The sequence below is a fragment of the Scardinius erythrophthalmus genome (genome assembly GCF_964197995.2).
Source record: "Scardinius erythrophthalmus genome assembly, chromosome: 12".
NCBI classification, from domain to species: domain Eukaryota; kingdom Metazoa; phylum Chordata; class Actinopteri; order Cypriniformes; family Leuciscidae; genus Scardinius; species Scardinius erythrophthalmus.
The window spans coordinates 12,851,399-12,875,749 of record NC_138232.1 but is presented as its reverse complement, the minus strand read 5'-3'; the positions used below and the strand labels follow the sequence as shown (position 1 = coordinate 12,875,749).

Here is a 24,351-nt window from a genome sequence, read left to right as displayed (position 1 = left end):
GGACAATTCCACTAATAAACTGGAAAATCCAGGACCAAATGCAAAGACATTTCATGTTATACAATGCACATTATTGCATCTGCTGGATATTGAAAATGTAGAATTATCTTGTCATACAACTGTTAGATTTTAGATTTTAAGCTAATCAGATTTAAAATTGTGATTATAGTTCTGTTAATGTGATCATGTGATAATGTGGGTTTTGTGATAGTTCCTGTCATGGAATGTGCTTTAATCTATCTCCACATCTGTAATCTGTCTTTCTCTTCCCCTCAAGCGCTCCTATTCTGATCAGTGTGCAGGCCTTTCTGTTAGACAGTCAGGTGGTCCCTCTGTCCATGACTCACCAGTCGCTCTATGTAACCGTGGAAACACAGGTGCTTATCGCTGGATTGATCCTGGCAGGAGTCTATGTGCTCATCATCTTTGAGGTAAAATATGTGGAATCGGCGTGAAGACATTATTTTTCACACTGCAAGATAATCCATTCAATGGCCTTTCATGACTCATCCCATATTTTCATCCCCTTAAACAAGCTCATCTCGGCTGTTTAGCCACATTTACTCTGTGCAGAGTCGACTGAGATTTTTATATACATGTCTGTCTTTTGTAACTTCTCAGGAAAAGTAGATGTCACAGTGGGTAAAAGTTGTGCCTTCAGATCCAGCACTGTACTGAAATTAGCAGTGGCTATTCATAAACTCACGTTTTTATTTGTACCGCTGTTGAGCACTAGAGGTCACTGGGCTCTACTTAAGTTAAAAGGAAGAGGTTTATACTGGCCCACACAAACTGAAGTATGTTGGATTTTTGGAATATGTGAAACAGAATTATGAATCGAAAAGTGGAATTTGCTGCTCATATTTTATTGCAACATCAAATTGAATTGGTCCAAATGTCAGAAACCAATTTTTATTTTGAATTTAACTTAAAAAACAAAACAAAAAAAAAACAGTTTTAAGCTTTTGTAACATCTAAAGTGGAGAAAAGTTATGAGGTAAATAAGAGAATTCTGCATTATTTTTAGGTCAGTAATTGGTCAAGTAAGACATGATCCTGAATCAACATGTTTTTTGATCCTGGAACAACATTCTTGTCTGAAAATTATAACTTATACCTAAAATCAGAGGGAAATAATATGTGAATAACACTGATGTAGAAGCACCTAGCCCTGGTTGTAAGCCTAATCTTGACATAAACTGTAAACTTGTCCCTCAAATCTGATTGGTTGATTGGAACGTTGTTCCAGGATAAACAAAGATGTTGGTCCAGGAACATGTTGTACTTGGTGAAATAAACCAAATAAGCAATTCAGTTCATTTCCTTTGTCGAAAATGTCAGATGTCCCTTGCTTCCATTGAAGCACAAAAATGCGTACTTCAAGTTAGTCTGATAACATGGATCATCCAGTTTTAAACAAAATTGTGGAGTTCATACAGCTGGAGTGCTGCTGTCAATCAGAGAGACATAATGAATACTAGGACATTCTGGCATTCACTCAAATGCTGAACATTTTATTTGTTATAAAATTGCATAAAATAGAAGCATTTTCACTAGCTGTCTCTTTTGGGCCTTATTGTAGTAGTAGAACTCAATTTTCTGGTCTCTTTCACTCAGGATGCCTGAAATAGCCAGCTCTCATTTAAAATGAATCATTTCCATTTTTTTGGTCACTATATATCTTTTTTTTTGTGTGAACGGCTCTTAAGGGATATATATTATTACAAAGCCTCACAGCAAAACACTCCTCCACATTTTTAACTTCCTCTTCTCCCAGTAGTGCACACTTTTTAGAGTTTGTGAGAAAGCTCTGTTTTAGTGTGGCTCCAGGGGGACATGAGGGCAGAGGGGACCTCCCTTCTTAATTACATTTATTTCTTCAGGAGGGACAACACGCTGTGTGTCGAAGAGTTTAATTAGGCCTTTGTGAGAGTGCTAATGGAGACGTTGGGGGCCCATGTTTCCGCTTTTACCAAAACACTATGTTAATACTAATGCTTCATAAATATGGCTACCCAGTCATCAAGGTGCTAAGAAAATATTGCTTTTAAAATGAAACTAATGAATTTTATGCTGTTTAGGTGAGTCATCATACTTTTATTTATTGTGCTTTTAAAACAGGGTTACTTTGGGTAACATTACCTCTTTGATTTTTTTTTCATGAGGAATTTACCAAAACCTCATCCCAATTAGAACGCCTTTGAGAAAAGATTACAGGTGAAATTCAATAGATAATCACATAGTTGAAGACTGCATTATATTATATTATATTATATTATATTATATTATATTATATTATATTATATTATATTATATTATATTATATTATATTATATTATATTATATTATATTACATTATATTATATTATACTGTATTATTGTCACTATCCAAGTCTTGTGGTCCCTTGTTGTGTAAAGGATTTTTATGTTGAAGTTCATTTTCTGTTCCTATTGTTTCCATGTTAACTTCCTGTGTTTAGTTCCTGTTTTCACTTGTTGCATTGTCTACCTTGTTTGTTTATAGTTCATAGTTACCCTAATTTGTTTCCATGACTACTAATCACCTACACCTGTACCTCATTAGCCTTTGTGTATTTATACCCCAGTGTTTCTTGTGGAGAATTGTTCCTACATGGATGTAACAGTTCAACATAGAAGTCCTATACACAACAAGGGACCACAAGACTGGGATTATGACAATTATTATATTATTTAATATTATATTATATTATATTATATTATATTATAATTTTTGTACAACTTAATGATTGTGTTATACTTATCAGGCATGATTAAGCAAGAATATCTGCCATCATTAATCCCCTTTTGTACACTGGAGTTAACATGGCCAGCGTCACAAATCTTTGAATATGATTAGTGATGAAGTATTAATGCAGAATCGTACATATTGTTCATTTTATGTCATAAGAGTTCTTTTTTTTTTTTTACTCTAAAACTTAGTTATTTTCAAGTTAGTATAGATTTGATTTGCATTAGAGATTCCACAGTCTGTGTTCTCAGACTTTAGGACCCCATTGTAAATAAGGAAGCATTTGTTGTATTGACCCGGGCCTTTTCTTCCTATCTGCATTGCACAGCAGCTTTTTGATAATCCTCAGAGCTGATCTAGAATCAGCACTCTGAAAACTACTTTGATTAAAAGGGCTCAGATGGTGAGTTTCATCAGCAGCTCTGATAGCTAAAACTCATTTGCCCCAAGAGAGGGCAAAACCTGTAATCTGAGATATATAATAGTATAATGTGCTTATAAATATTAATATGCCTTAAAAGATTCATGAATAATGTATTTTTACAATCTTATTCCAGATATCTTGTAAACATTTTAATAATGGCTGATAGATTATTCCTAAATTACACTAGAGCAGCAGTTTCTCAGTAAATGGGGGGCTTTGGGTATAAAACTAACATTACATCTCACACAGGCACATTTTGACATTTAATTTAGCCATAAACTGTTTCTTGGCCTGTAATTAAGAGTAATTGGTTTAAATCACAAAACAGAGAAGCATTAGTCTCAGAGGATACTTTCTTATGCAAAGCAACACAATGCATATCCATGTTGCTGATTAATTCTGCTCAGAAAGCAGTGTTCAACAATTTATCTTAATGACCGGTTTTAGACTTACAATCACAACATTGCACCAAGTGTTCCTCCCCCTCTGGGAAGTTGTTGGACTGACACAGATTACTTGCTCCTTCGAGACTGGAGTCATTAGTTGTTAGCCTGCATGTTATGAACTCATCGTCCTTCTTTCGCTCTTCTAGCTGATTACACAGTCTTGTAATGACTGCTCCATCTTGCCACATGACAGCGAAAGAGGTGCATCAGACCAAGCTTGATTCAGGTGTCCCAGTCAAGTGCTCTCACCAAGAAAGCAGATGCAGATATCTGACAATGCACTTTAAGGTGGCGCTTTTAGTCCAGAGGGTGATTAAAGAGCAGAAAATCAGAAGATGCTGTCGCCTGACACATATCGTTGTGGATCGGAATTTATCGTTTGATTATAAGAGTGCACGACAGGGTCAGAATGCATTTAATGTAAGGAATGAGGTGGATCAAACAGCAAAAGAACATAAATGAAGTGTGGGGAAGAGGGTTATTTGGCATTTTGAAATCAGCAAATTTGTTTGGCTGTCCAAAGTCTTGTGTATTACATATTTAATAGTGTTTGCCAAGGCAGGCATCGTTATTACGGTTGCTGATGTGGAGGGTTAGGGATTTGAACAAACACCTAATCTCAAGTACTACAATTTTGTGCTATGGGTGAGAATGATACCTCATATCATGCAGCTTGTTTAGATGAGTTGTGCTATTACTTTTCTAAGCAATCAGGCATGATTTTTGCCTGGCGGGTGATAACACTGCAAGAAAACAGCTTATATTGAAGGAGAACATAATTGAGAGACTTTGAGGTGAAATCTTTGAACATCCTAGCAACCATAACATGCTTAAAAACAACATGCATAACATGCTTAAAAGCTTTGTGCATAGCATCTAGCATTAGGCTAGCGCAAATCTATTTTGTGGTACATTATGGCTATTAGTTTATGACCAATATAGCAAAAAAAAAAGCTGTTGAGTTTCTTTACCGTGCTGATTTTTTTCCCCCTCTACCTTATTTATTTATTTATTTTGTTTTGTCTTCCGTGTTCCCAGATTGTCCACCGCACTCTGGCTGCAATGTTAGGATCCCTGGCTGCTCTGACAGCGCTGGCTTTCATTGGAGATGTAAGTTTGGTTTTAGAGAATGTTATTTATTCCATTCTGATGAAGACTGCTTACAATGTGTTAAGAGTTGGACAGACAGACAGACAGACAGACAGACAGACAGACAGACAGACAGACAGACAGATAGATAGACAGACAGACAGACAGACAGACAGACAGATAGATAGATGATCTACATTTACCCAATGAAGTAAATCAGACTGGGCCATTTCACATAAATGGTATATCGGTAATTGCACTGATTTACTCTATTGTGAAGAGTAAGATTGTGAATAATTAAAATTTTGATTTTCTCTCTGCAGATCTACGAATTAGTTATTGTATTCCAGAAATTGGAGATAAGTGCGTTATTTGAACGCAAGTGAAATTACTCAGTGCACTTCTGTCCGTTTGGAGTGCCCTTTAAAAAGACCCAGAGCTCTGTAGTCTCAAATGTGTTTTTTTTTTTTTTACTATGAACTTTAAACTTGGTTGGTTGGTAAATACATAAATGTAGTCCACTGCAAAAAAACTAAAACAAAAAAATACATACATATATGTGCATTTTTGTTTCAACTTAAAAAAGTCTTTGTGCTGCCTTCAAATTTTAAGTTTAGTCAACTTGAATATTTGTGTTCGCAAGTTAAATTCGGAAAAGTCATTCTAATGCAAAATTTTAAGTTGTGATTGCTAATTGCAACAATTTTTTATCGTAATGGAAGCAATTATTTCAACAATTTACTGTAAGTCTGGAATGTTAAAATGCTCCTCTGTATCCATTCCATTGTCTCTTTACTGTAGAGGCCGAGTCTGATGACAGTTGTGGAATGGATTGACTATGAGACACTTGCCTTTCTGTTTGGAATGGTAAGTCTAATTCTAACAGGTCAGTAGGAGCTCTCCTGCAGCTTTTTTACTCAGTCACCCTGAGTAGCAGGGTTCCGACAGAATGTATTAAATATAAAGTCACAGAAGGGCTTTTTCAAATGAAAAAAGTAAAACGGTCAAATTTATTTCTAAATGGTGCTTGCTATTTTATCACTATTACTGTTGTTAATCAAACATGCATTGAAGTTCGGCATGTAAATTTGTGCACCGTTTCTGCTATGAACATGAATGATACCTCAAAGGGTTACCCCACAGCATTAGAACCTGGAAAGATGTCCTGCTAAGTGCTTGACAGGCTGACAAGCCCCTAATCCAACCCCTAACCTGAACCCATATCAGCTTCTAAGCTGCTCAATCTGACAGACACTTAGTGGGGCACCTTTCTTTAATGTGCTGTTAACCTAGAGCTTCTTTTAGAAAGAATTCTTTAGGGGTCCGAGATCATTCATGGTGTTTCTTTGCATTGTACTTACTTTGACGCAGCAGAGCACAAGGTTGATTTTAGAACATGTGAAATGTTTGTTGTATGGCTGGTTGTCTGCATATGACATTAGTCCATATTTTACATGGTAGTGTATGTGTTTTAATACACATTAAAAACACACAGCCTCTCTAATATTATTGCTAAAGTGCCACCCTTTTCAAGATCTCTGTTTGTTCAGCTGCTGTCTCCATGGAAACAAATACGTTCAATCAGCCCTCATCCAAAAGACTACATGTAGGAGTATGTGAGGAAAGGCATAAAAGAAAATCAGAGACTGATGATAGAAAATGAATCACAGCATCTGTCAATTTTAAAGACTGGCTATGAAACGTGAGCTTTAATAAACTCCGAAATATTAATGTTTCTCTTTATTGATTTTCCATTTTTGAAGGATGTCTGTTTCTGTATTTGAGGCGCCAAAAAAAAAAAAAAATCAGAGAAGGATATATGTGGCATGAAATTGAGTGAAAAACCGTGCGTGTGGTATTTGAGACATAATGTGATTTTATAGCAACACATGTGGCAGTAAGCACTAAAAATAGAAAGCATGAAATGTTCAAGTCTCATAACCCTTACTATTTACTTTCAGATGATACTGGTGGCTATATTCTCCGAGACTGGTTTCTTTGATTACTGTGCAGTCAAGGTGAGTTTTTCTCAATCTAATGTTGCAAATGCTTGTTTGTGATTTGTTTTGCAGACGTCTGCTTAAGCAAGATACAATTTCTTGGTTATGTCCTTATATTCTCTGTAAAATTAGGCCACCCAATCTATTCCACCCACCTTAAATCTAATATTATATTTTATAACATTTATGTAAATTACAGTGTATATGTACAGATACAAATAACCGTAACATTATATAATAAGGTTTCATTAGTTAACATTAGATAACTAGTTTAGTTACTGTAGCACGAACTAACAATGAACAATACTTCTACAGCATTTATTAATCTCAGTTAATGTTAACTTCAGCTTTTGTTAACATTAGTTAATGCACTGTGAACTAACATGAACAAACAATGAACTACTGTATTTTTATTAACTAACATTAACAAAGATTAGTAAATACCGTAACAAATGTATTGCTCATTGTTAGTTCATGTCAGTTAATACATTAATTACATAGTTCTGGCATGAAACTCAGAACCCTTCCCCTTCCCCAGCGCCACCTGTATAGATCTGCTATGGGGTTAATTCTTGCATGTTACATGTGCAGCATTAGCAGCAATATCTCTGAATGTATTCGCAGTAGCAAGTCTCAGTACTTGCTCTGCAGTAGCAGCAGCATAGCAGGTCTATTCCGCCAAGACCAAATACATTAACATTGCCATAACTATTACCATGCCAATCTCTATTACCATACCAATCACCAGAGAATTGTCATGACAGAACTAATGTTAAAAAATGAGACCTTATGGTAAAGTGTTACCAAAATAACTACAAACAGTTAGTCAGCAACAAAAAGGTTACTGCAAGTGGTCTGCTGTCTGATATGATTTTATTTCACATTATAGATATCCGTTTTTGTTTTAGTCAATGTAATCACATCATGCTACTTTACCCAGTTAGCTTTAAGGCAAAGTAAAGAAGCAGCTGGCCTGAAAATCCCTATCATACACTCTCAAGCAAAGTGATGAGAACCCCACAAATGCTTTATACTGTATATGAAATTTATGGGTGAATATCAAGCCCCAATAGAGATGCGAAAAGAAATCAGATGGAACAAATCTTTGTCAAATGATGCAAATGTTTATAAAGCGTGAAGATAATGGGTTAGAAGTAATGAAAGCCTAAAAATAAATCTTACGAGGAGCTTCATTGGATGGATATCTCATCCCTTATTTTCATGAATTCTCTGGACTGCAGTAAAAGCCCTGTTGTAACGTTATGGATGTGTTGTGGACATTATGTGGGCACACGCTTATGTCCTCTCATCCCATTCATCAATATTAACAGGGTTCTGGACAAGGGCATGTCCCACAAATTAAAACACTGCCATAGAAACAACCCTCTTTATTGAACACCATCTCACACTTCTTCTATTAGCATGTGTAGTCATATGTGGCTGTGTTACTCTTTGGCTGTGTCCGAAATCGCGCCCCCCCATACCATTAAATAGGACACTATTTGAGGGGACAGCCATTTGTAGTGGTGTCCGAAACCATAGTGAACATTATGGAGTGCACTCATTCAATCCCACAATGCACCACAATAACGAGCGTACAACCAATGTACGCTCAACGGCTAGAGAATACCCATAATGCACTGTGAGAGTCGCGCGTTGAATGAATTCCCGCATCTGACCAAAAGATGGCACCCACAGCTGAATCATCCATCCATCCATTTTACAAACCCCTGGTCCAAAGTGGCTAAAGCATAATATCATACATTAATTGATTATTAAATTGCTGCCAGTTTGCTACATTTCAGATGATTCAAATTGACAGAAAAATTACAGAAAGCACAAACTATGCAATAGTTACAACCCTTTCGGCAGACTTATTTTCATTCCCTCCTTCAAGTGGACTATATTAGTGGAGTAATGTAGAGAATAGTGAATAGGGGGCGATTTCGAACACAGCATTTTTAAAAAAAAATTTTTTAGTTACCATTGTTTTAAGTCAGGAAGTGGTGACATCACAGGTGGGTTACAATCCCCCGGTGTTACCACTTGATTAGAATGATTCCAGACAGCCTGATAATGTCTCCATAGTGACAGGCTCTTAAAGTAGGTTTTTTTTTTTGCAGGTCTTTTTTTTTATTCTTATTATTCTTTTCTTTTCAGACTTGAACATTCTTTTAATGCTAAAGCTTGAATGAGCAAACACACTATGGATCATTGTCAGTTTTTAGAGTGAATTACTCATTAAAGTTCACTTTTGAACATTGTGTTCTGAGACCCCCTTAGAGGACCTTATTTCATTCTCTGTCTTTGAGACGCTGTTAAATTTGTCTTTCCTTCCCACTGGAGGATTTTTGGAAAACATGATTTTGTTAATGTTCATAAACAAAGGCAAGCAATTTTTCACTTAATTTATTTCTGACCCAGTTAGTTTTCATTAATGTAAAATAAAATCTAACTTTGTAAACCAATTTTTAAGGTATTCCCAACAGTGTTCTTTGTCTCCACACAGGCGTATCAGTTATCGCGAGGAAGAGTGTGGCCCATGATTATCATTCTCTGTCTAATTGCGGCCGTTCTGTCAGCCTTTCTTGATAATGTGACAACTATGATGCTCTTCACCCCTGTTACAATCAGGTAATGGTTGCTCTTCCTAAAACAATCTCTCTTCCTCTTTTATTTCTCTTTTGACTTCTTTTTTTAAAACCCAGTTTAGTAATGTGCTTACAATATAATTACAATAAGTCTGTATGGCAAGCAATTGCACACAGTTGCAATTCTGGAGGTTTCCCGAAGTTTAACAAAACATTTTTTTTTTTTTCAAAAGGAAAACCTCCAGAATGCCCGGCCCCATAGACTTTCAGTGCTTTGCTGTACACCTGACTTTTATTTTTACAAGCTGAGGAACGAATTCAAATTATTTTCTTGGTTATTGACAGCATGCCACAGATGCTGTCAATAGAGTTAAACTTGAATTGATGCTGGAACATTCCTTTAACAGAAGTCTGTTCAGCTGAACTACTGCTAAAAAAAAGAAAAATCCCAGAAGTCCTTGGCTTTTTTTCTAGACTATAATTTCTTTGTCAGTCTGCTTAGTATTATATGAGGATATAAAGAGTCATGTCTCCATGCTATAAACTTCCCACCTCCATTTGAGCTTATTTTCACCTTCCTTCTTTTCACCGTTACACATCATCTCTCAGTGTGATTCATCGGTGCCTGTGCACATTATATTTGTGTTCCCGAGTCTTTTATATGTTTTATATCCTGATGTACAGCGTTATTTACTTAGCGTCATGTCGGACACCCTTTTCCTTCAGAGGACGTGATATGAATCAATTAGGCACTGTGTGAAATGGTTTCATGTCCCATCTCTACTGAAAAAAAAGACCATTAAACCAAGTTTTTTTTGTGGATAGTTTTGTATTTTTCATCCCTCTGCAAATTTCATCCGTCAAATTCTTATCATCTTATGTGGACCTTAAAAATCCCTAGTCTGGTAGAATAAAATAAATCTATATTTCACCCAGCCATTAAAATGTTATGCGCTGCCTCAGCGTTTTCATGACATTGCTTGTGAGAAATGACTCCTCTTTTTTTTTTGATTATGCATCACCAATTGCATCTTCAAACACCTTCAGGGCTTTAGGGTTTAGAAACACAGGACACACGCATACTCGTTAAAAAAACGAATTTGAGATATTACAGAGTTCAGCTTTTTGTTAACAGGCAATTTGCTTGTGCAAGTATTTTTTTCATGCCAATTTAGCAGGGAAACAGATTTGCTTATCTTAAGATTTGCTTTGAAATTCAGTGTTAATAACTAAACTTGAATTTTTTGCACCTCAGCTCAAGCTTTTGATGATGATGAATCAGGCCCTCCCCTCTCCATACGTTATGGTACAATTACAAATATGGATGAAGTAAAACCTATGAGCCTGTGTTCTTTTAGTCACGATGCTAGTACATTGTGATGTTTGCCATGGTGTTGCTATGCAATTGCTTAGTTGATCTGTGTTTTTTTTTTAGTCTGTTGCTATGGTGTTCTGGGTGGTTGCTACAGACCCAAATCAATCGATCCCATCACCAAGTCTCTATTATATTCAATAAGTCTGTGGGATTGTTTTGCATGTTTTATGGCACAAATTGTGAAAGTATGATGGATTAAAAAAAAAATAATTGCATTGATGTTCCAGGATCAACAGTGCTAATCAGGTTTTATGATGCCTTTATGTACACTAGGTTATGTGAGGTGCTTAATCTGGACCCTAGGCATGTCCTGATTGCCGAGGTAATCTTCACCAACATCGGTGGAGCTGCCACTGCTGTTGGAGATCCCCCGAATGTCATCATCGTATCCAACCAGGATCTGCGTAAAAAAGTATGTAATTACTTCTCACCGTTCCCGTTTGTTGCTGGGTCATTCACGGTTGAAAGGATATTGTGTTGCTGTCGTGTGCCTGTTGAGAGTGTCTCTGGTAACTTATTGGGCAAATTATACATGACTGAACAAATAAACAAAACACACAGGCACATTTGTGACCAAGCATTTTTCTGGCATAGAATGATAGCCTTGTGCCAAAACACCCTGTCACTATCCACTCAAGTCGAAAAAACACCATGACATTCTGTCTTACACCTCTACTATTAATTATGTAGGAATACTTCTTGCCAGCTTCAGTCACACTCTGCCAAATTTTCTCTCTCTCTTTCTCTCAGCAGAGTTGAAATCTTTTTGCTTCAGTAAAAGCAAAACCACAAACCTGTAACAGTCATTGTGTACAAACTCTGAGACCAACGATTTCCGACTGGGGGTATGCAAGATGTTTGGCTGCAATAGACTTGTTACTCATAGGCTATGTTCACACTGTCAATGTTTTTAGGCTACTTAAAGCCGTTGAAGTACATTGAAGCAATGCCTAGGTGATGGATGCGTGTGATTACAAAAATTTGGTCTGCAACATCGACGTGTACTTTCCTAACTTAATCACAGGACAGAAGCACAAAGGCTTTTTTTCATCGTTACACAACCTCAGAGTCTATGATCAAACTCTTTCCATCAAACCCTCACTCACAGGAAAACACAATTTAAAGTTCCATCCTGCCAATTGGACAAGGCTGTCATGCCAATCACGGGCAGTCTGAATAATCTCTAGGTTTATGATGTAACCTCAAAGCAGAGAGTCTTGTGTGGTTCTGTGTTCATTGAGCCTTGTGTAATATTGGTTTTATTGAAAAGGTGAGGGGACATTTTGTGATTTATTATTCACTTCAATGGAAGAGATGGAAAAGTGTGACCCAGGTTTGTGGTTGTGATTGAAATTTTCATGTTCACATTTAGACAGAGATCAATGGATGACCTCATAGGTGATAAATACACAGTATGTCTTGGAGTTTATTCTGTCTGTTTGTTTGACCTTACTTGAGTGTCTGCCAGTTTGTGTTTTTGTAGTTGGGTGTGTTATTTTATTGCTCTTATTTAGGATTATGGATTTGAATGCTGTTCAAATGACTAACCCTTTGAGTGCATTTTATAACACAACTCAAGTGTGCGTTGCATTCTCGGTATTGCCGCAAGTTGGAATTAGCATAAATTGTCTGCTTCTACAGATAGTTTTCCCTTTTAGATCATCCACTGCATTGACTGAGGGACAGTTTGTAAGAATGTTGCTGAGCAAGATAGATCTCATAAGTATGTTTACCTGAATAATAACAAATCAGATTTATAGCAAAGACATTTGAAGCTAGCTCTATCATCCCGTGAGATTTATTGTTGTCACCATAGCGCATGCACGAAAGCACATTAACTATGTTCAATGTATCTGTGCTCTTGCAATGCTTTGGCCTAACATTTGCATAAAATGTACTCCTGGCCTAAATCATGCAGCTTGTTGAAGTGCGCTATTGCTTTTCTAATCAGACCTGGTGATTTACAATAAAACAGACAAAGAAATTCCCATAGATTTGCATTGAAATTGCACTGAAAATAGATCAAGGGAATAGAACATCATAGAGACTTGACATTGCCTGTAAGCAACTACCCAAAACACCCTAGAAACCATCTTCATTCACAGTAACCTCTTAGAACAAGAAAGTTTAAACGCCATGTGTGCTAGTGTATGTTAATTGTGTGAGTGTATAGTGTGCAGAAATCATCTTACGACAGGGTTCACGTATGATTCATAAAACATTTGTATGCTGCCAATCCCATTGTACGAATGATGATACGTTGATAAATGTGGTGACTGTAAACAGTCATCATTTAAATATCACGCCCCTAAAGATTCACGGTTTAGAAGCCTTGCTCCTTTACGATTTGCGACATGGAGAAACGTATCCCGGCCAAGAAGAGGAAGTATCTCATGAAAGAGAAATTGATCTTACTCCAAAAACACCTGTTAACCTCGTAGTTGCAAACAATTATTGTTCATTAAAAACCGGTAAATAAAACGATACATTTACAAACATTATAAACACTATAGGCTATTTTAGTTTCCCTCACTCCACAACAAATCCTTTAAATTTAACTGTATTCAGAATAGAACAAGAATGAAAAATAAGTTGCTATATTAAACTATAATATAATATAATATAATTAAACACAAATTAGGCTAAAGTGGCATTCATTATAAACAACATACAATCGTCAAGCCAAAACAAATTTATTTAAAGCGAAACTGAAACGACATTGAGCTCACCTCTCTCATTCGTCAAGAATCCAAATGTTTCCATGTTTGCCATGTAACATTTGTTTGCTAAACTATTATTCAAACAAGTTTTACGTGAAAACGACCGTACTCCCAGTTTTCTGTCTTGCGTTCGATTTGTAAATGAGGCCCAGAGTGTGTGTTAGTAAGTAAGTGTTAGTGTCCAGCTAAAGCCCAGAATGAGACACAGAGGACAAGATAGAGCTCTTTCATCTCCAGCGCCAGATGCTGATTAAAGATGCTCTCTTTGGAGCCACTCTTCCCTGCAGCTCTTTCTGTCACACACTACCAAGACACAAAACCGTGTGTGTGTGTGTGTGTATCAGTGCAAAAGAGAAAGCGAGCGGAAAGAGGGTGGCTATAAAAGTATAGGAGATCCATCTTTTTCTGACAGACTATTTAAAAGGCTACACGCCAAAAGAACAACTAAAAAACCTCAGTCTATTTGGAGCCATACATTTTTATGCTATATAAACATCTTGTCAGCCAAATTGATTTCCAACCCCATCACAATTTTTGATAGAGATGGATGAAGTAGTGTGTGATGCACATACAATTACCTATTTTAATTGAGTGCTTCTTCATGTTTTAAGTGTGTTTTAAAAAGAATCTCAAGGGTGACTTGAAGGGTCATGCAAATGTAAAGAGAGGACTTTTCTAATATGTAATATTGCCCTGCTTCCATGACAGCTGTGAGTAATGGGTTTTCGCCTGGTCTGAATGCTCTGTTTAGGCTTGAGCGCCCCAAAAGAAGTCAAAGCAAAAGATTACAAATTGTTTGGGGCTCATTTTCACCTAAACCAAATGAACGCTCGTGGACTGTTGCATTCGTAGTATTGCATTCCAATTTCCATTAGGATCAGGATAGGATGGTACTGTCTTTCTTGATAAGATATAGACAGTCCAATCTAGCACTCATCACGTCATGCTTATGGCGGCAATGAATCATTCACTCAATTGCTTTGTTTAAAAAACACTAATTCATTCTGGATATATCCTATCTACACTGGACAAAATGATAAATGCAACACTTTAGTTTTTGCCCCCATTTTTCATGAGCTGAACTCAAAGATCTAAGACTTTTTCTATGTACACAAAAGGCCTATTTCTCTCAAATATTGTTCACAAATCTATCTAAATCTGTGTTAGTGAGCACTTCTCCTTTGCCGAGATAATCCATCCACCTCACAGGTGTGGCATATCAAGATGCTGATTAGACAGTATGATTATTGCACAGGTGTGCCTTAGGGGATCCCCCGAAAAAAGAAAAAAAAAGGTTGTAGATTGTGTCCTGTGGAATGTTGGTCCACTCCTCTTCAATGGCTGTGCGAAGTTGCTGGATATTGGCAGGACCTGGAACACGCTGTCGTATTCGATTGTCTTCTAACAATTACTTGTTAGAAGACACCTTTTGGAAAGGAGACCTCTCTTAAACTAATATTGACCATATTTGCTCGAACAAAATGAAATGAAAAACATTTAGTATTTAATCCCTGTTTTTTTTGGCCACATCAAACTGCAACTGGCTTGACATTTTGTTTTTGTTTTCTGATATTTCCTAATTTAATCATAATAAATTATTATGATAATGAATAGTAAGCAGTAAGCTGACCATTTTCAGTTGTCTCATCATTACTCTGTCCATTCCAGTTGAGGAAATATGGAATGTGAAAAATACATAATTTGTGATATACACAAAATGTATTGACATTTTATCGGTAAAGGCTGATAAAAAAAATAAAAAAAACTCATTGAGACAGCAAATTTCACACACTTTAAAAAAAAAAACCAATGAACTTTTTCATTTTGACAGTGTCAAAGTGGATGGAAGCTATAAATAACAGTTTTATAGAGCATTTATTAATCTAGGTAAGGTTCACTGTTCATTCATGTTTGTTTATTAACTAATGTTAGCTAATGAAGTTCAGATGTTAAATTTGTATTAGTATATGCAGAAATTAACATTAACCTAGGCTAACAAATGCTGTAAAAGTATTGTTCATTCATTGTTAGGCAATACCCAATACATTGAACTAACATTAAAGGTATAGCGGAGGATCTTTCCGAATTTTAGATAAGACCCGCCCTCTCCACTTTTTGAAAAGTTTGATTGATTCACCAGAATGATTGACAATTAGGAGGACCAATAGTATAGGCATTCCACCCGGAAGTAAAAAAATCCTCCGCTATACCTTTAACAAACTGAACCTTATTGTAAAGTGTTAACAGACTCTTAGTAAGAAAGGTCATTAAATCCATTAAAAGCCATCAATGAGGGCGTCTTTAAATATTTCATGAGAAGTTCAATATTTGCCATCACAGTTTTAAATTTAGTTATTCCTCACACTCTTCCATCGGTGACAGAAGGGTGCCTGGTTTAAATTGTTGTTTCATCAGCTAGCTTTCAGAGCTGAAATCGCTGTGGGGTTTGAGTTAATTTGTGGCTCAGTAGAAACATTGTCCTTGCCTGTCAAACTGGCTGTTGCACTGGATGATGCAGCGGTATTAATGCTCAAGTTACATTTTCCACATCAAGGTCATTTCCTGCTGGGCTGCAATTGACAGTGGGAAGTTTCTAAAAAACCCAATAGCCATAAACTTACATTTCTGACGGGCCTAAATCTCTGGAGGGCAGAACCCATCAAATGCACTGAAGCCCCCTGCTCTAAATTTCCTATACTTTCTAAACATCATTTTGGGTTTCTGTCACGACGTTCGGTGATGAATATGCTCCTGTAGCAGATGCACAGAGGAGGGCTGTGATACACGTGTGTAGTGCTGGACAGGTTCATCCATTCTGTTCCGTTGGGAGAGATTGCATCTGCTGTAATTATTGACATGGATGCAGTGGTTTGTGTTATCTCTGTGTTACATGGGCCAGATTTGTTTATATTTGAGAGGGCTTCTGTTTGTGTTGACAACATGCAGATGATGAATGGAGATACAACTTCATGTGCACACACACACACACACACACACACACACACACACACACACACACACACACACACACACACACACACACACACACACACACACATATGTCTGGTGCACTATCTTTGTGAGGACTCTCCATAGACGTAATGGTTTTTATACTGTACAAACTGTATATTCTATCCCCTTACACTGCCCCTATCCCTAAACCTACCCATCACAGGAGACATTCTGCATTTTTACATTTTCAAAAAAACTAATTCTGTATGATTTATAAGCTTTTGTACCCATGGGGACCTCAATTTAGGTCCCCACGGTGACACGAGTCCCCATGAGTCTGTGTGCATTCAGGTTTAAGTCCCCACCGGTGTAGAAAAACATGTCCACATACACACACACGCACAATTCAATACATGCTGTTTGCTTATCTGTTGATTACTTTGTGCATTGATTTGGTACCTATTTAGCTGGGTCTTACATGTCAATCAAAAAACACTTTTATGGCATTACTAAGAGAGATTCCCTGCATTATGAAACACTTTTCTGGGATTCACATGTGTGTGTGTGTGTGTGTGTGTGTGTGTGTGTGTGTGTGTGTGTGTGTGTGTGTGTGTCTGAGGACACGAGTTCCTGATGCAATCGAGGTAGGAGTCGATGAAACTAGGCTCTCTGTGGAGTGACTGTATGATCCAAAAATATATTTAAGCTTGTGCAAACAGGTGCTTTTAGTGTATGTGGGTGAGCTGGTGTAATGTAGTTTATTGATCCTATGTTTAAGATTAAAAGTTCTTTAAAGCCTTTTTTTTTATTGAATGTTCTTTTTACTGTACCTGACACTTAGTATCTTGAGGTATCACATCACATCATTTTATTTATGCTTTTGTTTTGTTCTTGTGAATTTGAATAGCTTTGAACATGCTGTGTATACTGTTGTTCTCTGCAGTATATTATGTAAATGAATGAGGGTGTGCATTTTTTTGGCTCATGTCTGTATGCTTGTATATAGACGTGGATTTTATTTGAGTCTAGTGAAGCCATCACGTTCTCCAGGAGTCACTTAATCCGTTTATTAAGCTCCAATCAGCCTCAGCATCTTTAGAGCCTCAGTAATCTGAATCGGAGCTCTGCCATACAAATAGATGGATGACATGGTGGTAATAAAAAGCACAGTGCTAGAAATGTGCTTTACTAATCAACCTCAAAAGATGTTATAAAACACCTTGACTTACAAAAGACATATAATGTTTTAAGACCAGTATATAAGACCAGTAATATCTGGAAAAGGGATGTCATGCAATATATATATATATATATATATATACTGTACACTACCTTTGAAAAGTTTGATGTTGGTAAGATTGTTTTAATGTTTTTATAAGAAGGCTCTAAAGCTGACCAATGCTGCATTTATTTGATCTGAAATACAGTAAAAACAGTAATACTTGGTTGTGCTGCTTAAATATTTTGTGGAAAATGTAATACTTTCCCCCTCAAGATTCCTTGAAGAATAGAAAGTTCAAAAGAACCAAATATATTTGTAACATATACTGTCACTTTTGATCAATTTAATGCATCCATAGTGAATAACATACATTTTTAGAAAAAAAGAATATACAGTATATGATCAGTTTAAAGCCATTGATCAATGACAGCATGACTGACCAAATTTAGGCTACATCTACATTAATCCAGATACATTTGAAAACGGCGTTTTTGTTTAAAAACGCTCTCCGTCCACACTAGCGTTTCAGGCGTTTTCTGACGTTTTCCTTTGGAAAATTCCTGAAAATGCTAAATACACCTTACTGCACATGCGTAAAACCTCACAAAAGCTCACTGAGATTATACAGACGGAAAAATAAATAATATAGTCATCGCGCAATTCTTCTGGCTGGATCATTTTATTTAGCAAAATATCTCACCAAACTGACGCGTCCAGGTCACACTCAGTCACCATTATGTTTGGTCTAAAACGCAACTGCTCGTATTGCCACAGGACAGCAAATGTGAGTACATTTTCTGTCATCTTTGTAAGGCTTGTGATATGAATATTGAACAAAGTAACATATTTTAGCAACAGTGTGAAAGTGAATAGCACATAACAGGCACAATACCGGTATAAACATGAATATCTATTGGTACAATATGCATCACATGACTGAACTTATGTCATCGTTTTTAAATACCTCCGTTTTGACAGTCCACACTATAGCAAGAAAACAGCGTTTTCAAATTTATCCGCTTTGGAGAGCGTTTTCAAAAAGCTTTGTTTTCATTAATAAAAACGCCGTCTCAGTGTGGACGGAAGGCCAAAACGGAGAGAAAAAGATGCGTTTTCAAATGAAAACGTATTAGTGTGGACAAGGCCCCTTTTCAACTTAGATGTTTTTTTGTTTTGTTTTGTTTTTTGAAGATTAATAAAGTAGGATGTTAAATAGAGAGAGGAAACTGGAAAGCGATTGGGAAATTATGGCGTGACTTTTAAAGTATTTTAAAGGCCAAGAAATCACAACTTTTAAATCCCCTACATTTCCAAGGCAGCAGTCAGTCATGACGGAACATCTTGTACTTGTGGTCTCTTTGTTTATTTGTTTGTTTTTTTCTGTTTGTTTGGGCTGTGCGAGTCGAAATGCCGAAATGCGAGTCCCCTATCGGTCTCGACAGGATCACTACAGCAGGGATGTTGCCATTTGGTCAGTCAAGCATCCATCTGTGGAGCTCTCTGTGGATCAGACATTTGTGGCTGGGCATAAGGAGTGTTTCAGGGTCGTTGAGGAGACATCTTGTACACCCTGCTGTCCTCTCTCTTTGGCATCTACTGGGCTGTCAGTCACACTCTCAGAAATCTCAGCTGTCAATCAGCACTTCTCCAGGCCCCAGGCAGACAGGCTTTGGCGGACTCTAGTCTGAAGGTGGCCCCTGACTGCTCACTAATCAGCTAGCGCCAACAGTGAAGGTCTTTTTGCATAGTTATTTCTCATTCCCTCTTCTCTCCCACTTCCATTGCCTTTTGAAGTTATTTTCTTGGCTGATAAAAATGGGACAGTGACAACCGAAATAGAGTAAGGGGAGGTCTCATTTACACATGTCTAAGTCATTATCACAACATGCCTGTCGGACAAAACGAGAATTTACAAAGAAATATTCACAAACACTGCCTATTATATGCAACTGAATTACTGACAAAGTAATGAGGACTTATGCATCTACTCTGTGTGATAGGGCATTCATTTACATTTACATTCAGCTCAACAGCACAGGAAGTCCACGAGGAATAAAGCAGAGGACCGCTTTAATGAAATGTTATCGACAGATCCCCACAAGCCCAGATAGCCTGAGCGAATCTGAGGATACCTCTTATTTTGAGTAGGTTCAGACATCATAAAGCTCTTGGCCTTTAGATGTATTAAATTAAGAATGAACTATTGCTGAAATAGTTTTTAATTTATGATGGAATATGTTCAGTTAAGAAAGAAAGAAATATATATATATATATATATATATATATATATACTTTTATTTTAATGAAACTTCCAATATTTCATTCTTTATTTGAATCTTAAAGTATAATTTACTTACCCTCATGTCGTTTCAAACCTCTGAAATGCTGAAACTTCTATGACAGGATCACTGAGTCAATAAGTTGAATTTAAGGAACGGATCAGATTGATTCTTGAACAGTTGAAGGACCGGATCAGGTTGAATCAACATTGAACAAATAGCTCAGTATTTTTCTAAGCGTATTAACAGTTTAACTAAAAAGATCCCATTCAAAAGAATGATTTTTTCACGAATGATAACGTGAAAATGATAAATGATAATTTTTTTTATGTAATAAATGAATTTGCCCTGCTCGTTTTTTCAGCCCCTCTCTCTCTCTCTCTCTCTCTCTCTCTCTCTCTCTCTCTCTCTCTTTTTCTTGATCTCCTGTAGAGGTCACTGTATACCAGTCTCATGTCTTTTTGTCTCCATTCACATGTTGTTTGTTTGCTCGGATCTTAATGTTTTATTTTTCTAAATCATACAAGACCATGTTTATCCTTTTAATCATGGTTTTGTTTTTAGGGTGGAGGAAGTACCTTGAGCTGCTTTAGGACGTTATACCGATACCCCCCCCCCAGTTCTACAACCATTGGTTGAAACAACCCAGCATATATATATACAAATCATTGTTCTGACTTACAAATAATTAATTAATGAATTATATTGAATTGCATTATATAAAACATGATATGATGATATATTACTACATCCTTTCAATCATGTTTTTGTTTTAAAAATAATTTCTATATAATGGTAACTTAAGAGGATTTTAAAATAGTTTTTTTTTTTTTACCAACATACAAAAACAAGCATTTGTGACTTTATATTTTGTGTCAGAATAGCCCTGTTACAACTTCCCTTTGTGTCAGATCTCCTTTCTCTCTCTCTCTCTCTCTCTCTCTCTCTCTCTCTCTCTCTCTCTCTCTCTCTCTCTCTCTCTCTCTCTCTCTCTCTCTCTCTCTCTCTCTCTCTCTCTCTCTCTCTCTCTCTCTTTCTCTCTCTCTCTCTCTCTCTCTCTCGGTAAAATATTCCTTGTACTGCTTGTATACAATATGTCATTGCGTAAACAACCATAAATACCTCACTACAATGGGTCATACACCAGCCGTATATTGGGAGATAAGTCGTAGGATTAGATTTCAGGCCACACAGATCTATTTAACACATCTCTATCAGTGGTGGCATTTTAAAATGTGATGCCATCTTGTTATAATGAGAGATGGGGTGGGTGCACAGGCAAGGAAATATCATCTGAAGCTAGATGTTTAGCAGAGAGGGCTGTATGCTCTTGATATGAATGATAATTAATAAATAGTCAAGTGCATTTTAAGAGGATTTATGCCTCATGCAGGTGCTCATTTAAATCTTATATAAGTGTTTAAATGCATCAAGATGCAAGCATTAAATGGGGAATATGATTCTGTTGATGAAATGTAATCAAGGCCTCCATCCACATTATATGGAGAGCCAGTAAAGTGGATGTGATCTCTACTTAGTGCTTTAGAATATATTTCATGAAATACCGCAGCAAATTAACTGCACAAGTTCACTGTAGTCGCATTTTAAAAGGGTGAAAATTAACCCACCCTCTTGTTCCTCTAGGGGATTGACTTTGCGTCCTTTACGGGTTACATGTTCCTGGGAATCTGTCTGGTGCTGCTGACCTCATTTCCTTTTCTGAGAATGCTGTACTGGAATAAGAAACTTTACAACAAGGAATCCAGCGAAATCGTGGGTGAGTATTAATTTATTCTGTTCTGTTCCTGTGCATCAGGTTTCCCAAAATCACTTGGATCTATCCTCAAGTGTACTGCGGAGAAACTCGTATTTCCTTCTTTTATGATTCAAGCGCTTTTGTTCTGACATGTGCAATGAAAAATGTATTCATAATCCCATTGACCTAGATCTTAAAGAATGAGCAATCATTTCTAAAAACCATAGAGTGGTTGAGGGAACACTTGATCTTCCTTGTTGACAGCAGTTCTTCCTATATGAGAATGTGAACGAGTGTCATACACCATTCATACACTATTTACACCAAATCTCATATCCTATCCAAAGCTCCTTACATTTGGCCTTTGAGCCCCTGTGACTGGGATAGGCACAGTCTACCCTTTCATGGATGATTATAACCTCAGCAATACATCATTTTTCATCCCCCCTCCTCCCGCACTTCCCACGATCACATTGATGCGTTTAGTCTCTCTGTACCCTTCAGGCTGTTTTCCCTGATATTTCCATTATTCTTATCGGATGAGCCTGTGCTGAAAGCCTTAACGCGTCTGTATTAAATACATAAATCCTGTCGTAGATGACCTCTCTCAAGACCTAGACTTATGCAATACTCTCAGACAGGACTTATTTATATGTTTTTTGAGGGGTCAAGGTTTGCCTGGTTAGCGTGGCTCATTTTACCCATGCTGGTAGATGTTGTAAAACTCATTTTGTATTTTGAAGATTTATTTATATATATATATATATAAATAAATATTTAAATAAATATTAAAAAGACATAAATAAATGTTCCTTGAATATATATATATATATATATATATATATATATATATATATATATATATATATATATATATATATATATATATATATATATATATTTTCAAGGAACATTTATTTATTTCTTTGGCCTCTTCTTTTCCCCTTCACATCACAGCTGAGCATAGTCTCTAATGAAGGGCTTGGAAATGTGAGTTCTTGTGGTGTGATTGGTCACATTTAGAGTTCAGGTGATTTGCTCAAAATGTCTGTGCCCAGAACTGCTCATGAGCAAAGATAGCACATTTTATAGCAACTGATTAAAATATTTACAATGAATAATTTTCTCATATTATTATCTGCAAAAATACATGCTAACAAAGTGCATGTTAGAGCATGGTTAGGGTTGTACTGTAATCAGCCTGTCAGGTTGTATGTTGCACTTGTATTTTGATAATCTACCATTGTGTAACACTTGCTTGAAATGGGTCATGTGTCAAGGAATTGTGTATTTATGACGTTCTGTTGGAACAGGACACATTCAGCCCAAGTGTGAAGGTGCTAACACAGCTAGAAAGGCCAATAAAGCCATCATAGACACTGATAGGTCAATACCACTCTCACCTAGGGAGTCACTGCTTCATCACCACCTCCACTGAGAGCCCAGACATGCTCTGTTCTTCCCCTCTTCTTTGGCAAACAGGATTTAATATATTTTCTCGTATTTTTTTTTTTTTCCATTCTGGCCAGTCACTGAAATTAATGGACAAACAAATAGACATACTAATAGACATCACAATTTCCTCCCCTTCACCGACTTCACATTGACAAAATTTTCTCACCTCCTCATGTTGTTCCAAAGCTGCATGACTTCCTTCTTACTTTCTTGACGAATGTTTCAACCGTTCTGTCCATACACTGAAAGTCAATAAACAAAAAACCTTAAGTATTTTTCAAAATATCTTATTTTGTCAGGGTTGCCAGGTCCCATAGATATTTCCAGCCCAAAACTGACTCAAGACCCACCCAAAAGGAATGAAAACTGTTATTCTGGTTTAAATTTTATTTGAATGATTTCAGCTAGACTAGTTTAAATGTAGTAACCTTTTAATTATGCTTTTACTTTATTTTATTTTATTATTATGTTTTTAGGCAGTTTGCATGATAAATTGTTTAAAATGTGAGATATAACACTGTCACAACATGTTATACACTGATATAGCTATCCATACAATTCTATAAGCTAGTTTTTGTCTTAAAATGCATATTGTCCTTTCACTTCATAGATTAAATTAAAATACTCTGATGTTTTCTGATCTCAGTCAAGACCATTATTAATAGCCTACATACTCTTTTCCCTTCATCCACTCTTCTTCTCTCCACATTTACCCTTGTTTTGTCTACTCAAGCATCAGTGAGCTATTAATCTACAATGGCACTCTCAATTAACCTGCCTTGAAATTACTGATGTGGTTGAAACTCATGTAACCTCTAGTTTGTGATGTAAAATCAAACGCGCCTCCATACAGTCTCTTCCTCTTTCAGTGGTCCTTAGGTTGGGATGTATTAATTCCAAGGATCAAAACGCATTAGTAAAATTAGCTATTTTTAATAGCCACTTTTAAAATAACTCACTTTTGGGGTGAACTATTCATTTAAGATAATACAATTTGTATATATATGCATTTCATTAGCTTTTTCTGGATAATTTTTAACTTAAATTATTTTTTGGTCTTTTTCGGTTGTGTAAATAAATATAGAAAATAATCTGATGAGTCTTCCTCCAGTTGTTAAGCTCTCTCTACAGATGGTCATTAGCCTCTTGAGCAGCTGCTCCCTCTGTTCCACATTGACCAACTCCTCACATCTCCCATACACCTCCACACCTGAGCTCTCCTTCACACACCTGAAGTATGACAATAGCTCCTTAATAATAATCTACTCATTT

At 36.5% G+C, this 24,351-nt stretch overlaps 1 protein-coding gene across 1 annotated transcript in view; it reads left to right on the top strand.

The window, feature by feature from the left end:
* oca2 (oculocutaneous albinism II) overlaps positions 1 to 24,351 on the top strand; it is a 105,674-nt gene that overhangs the window by 33,347 nt on the left and 47,976 nt on the right. Inside the window, exons 10-16 of the mRNA XM_081379746.1 lie at positions 278 to 431; positions 4,679 to 4,750; positions 5,531 to 5,596; positions 6,691 to 6,747; positions 9,239 to 9,363; positions 10,969 to 11,107; positions 21,513 to 21,645. Coding sequence (XP_081235872.1) covers positions 278 to 431; positions 4,679 to 4,750; positions 5,531 to 5,596; positions 6,691 to 6,747; positions 9,239 to 9,363; positions 10,969 to 11,107; positions 21,513 to 21,645 — 746 coding nt within the window. The remainder of the gene's footprint in view (positions 1 to 277; positions 432 to 4,678; positions 4,751 to 5,530; positions 5,597 to 6,690; positions 6,748 to 9,238; positions 9,364 to 10,968; positions 11,108 to 21,512; positions 21,646 to 24,351) is intronic.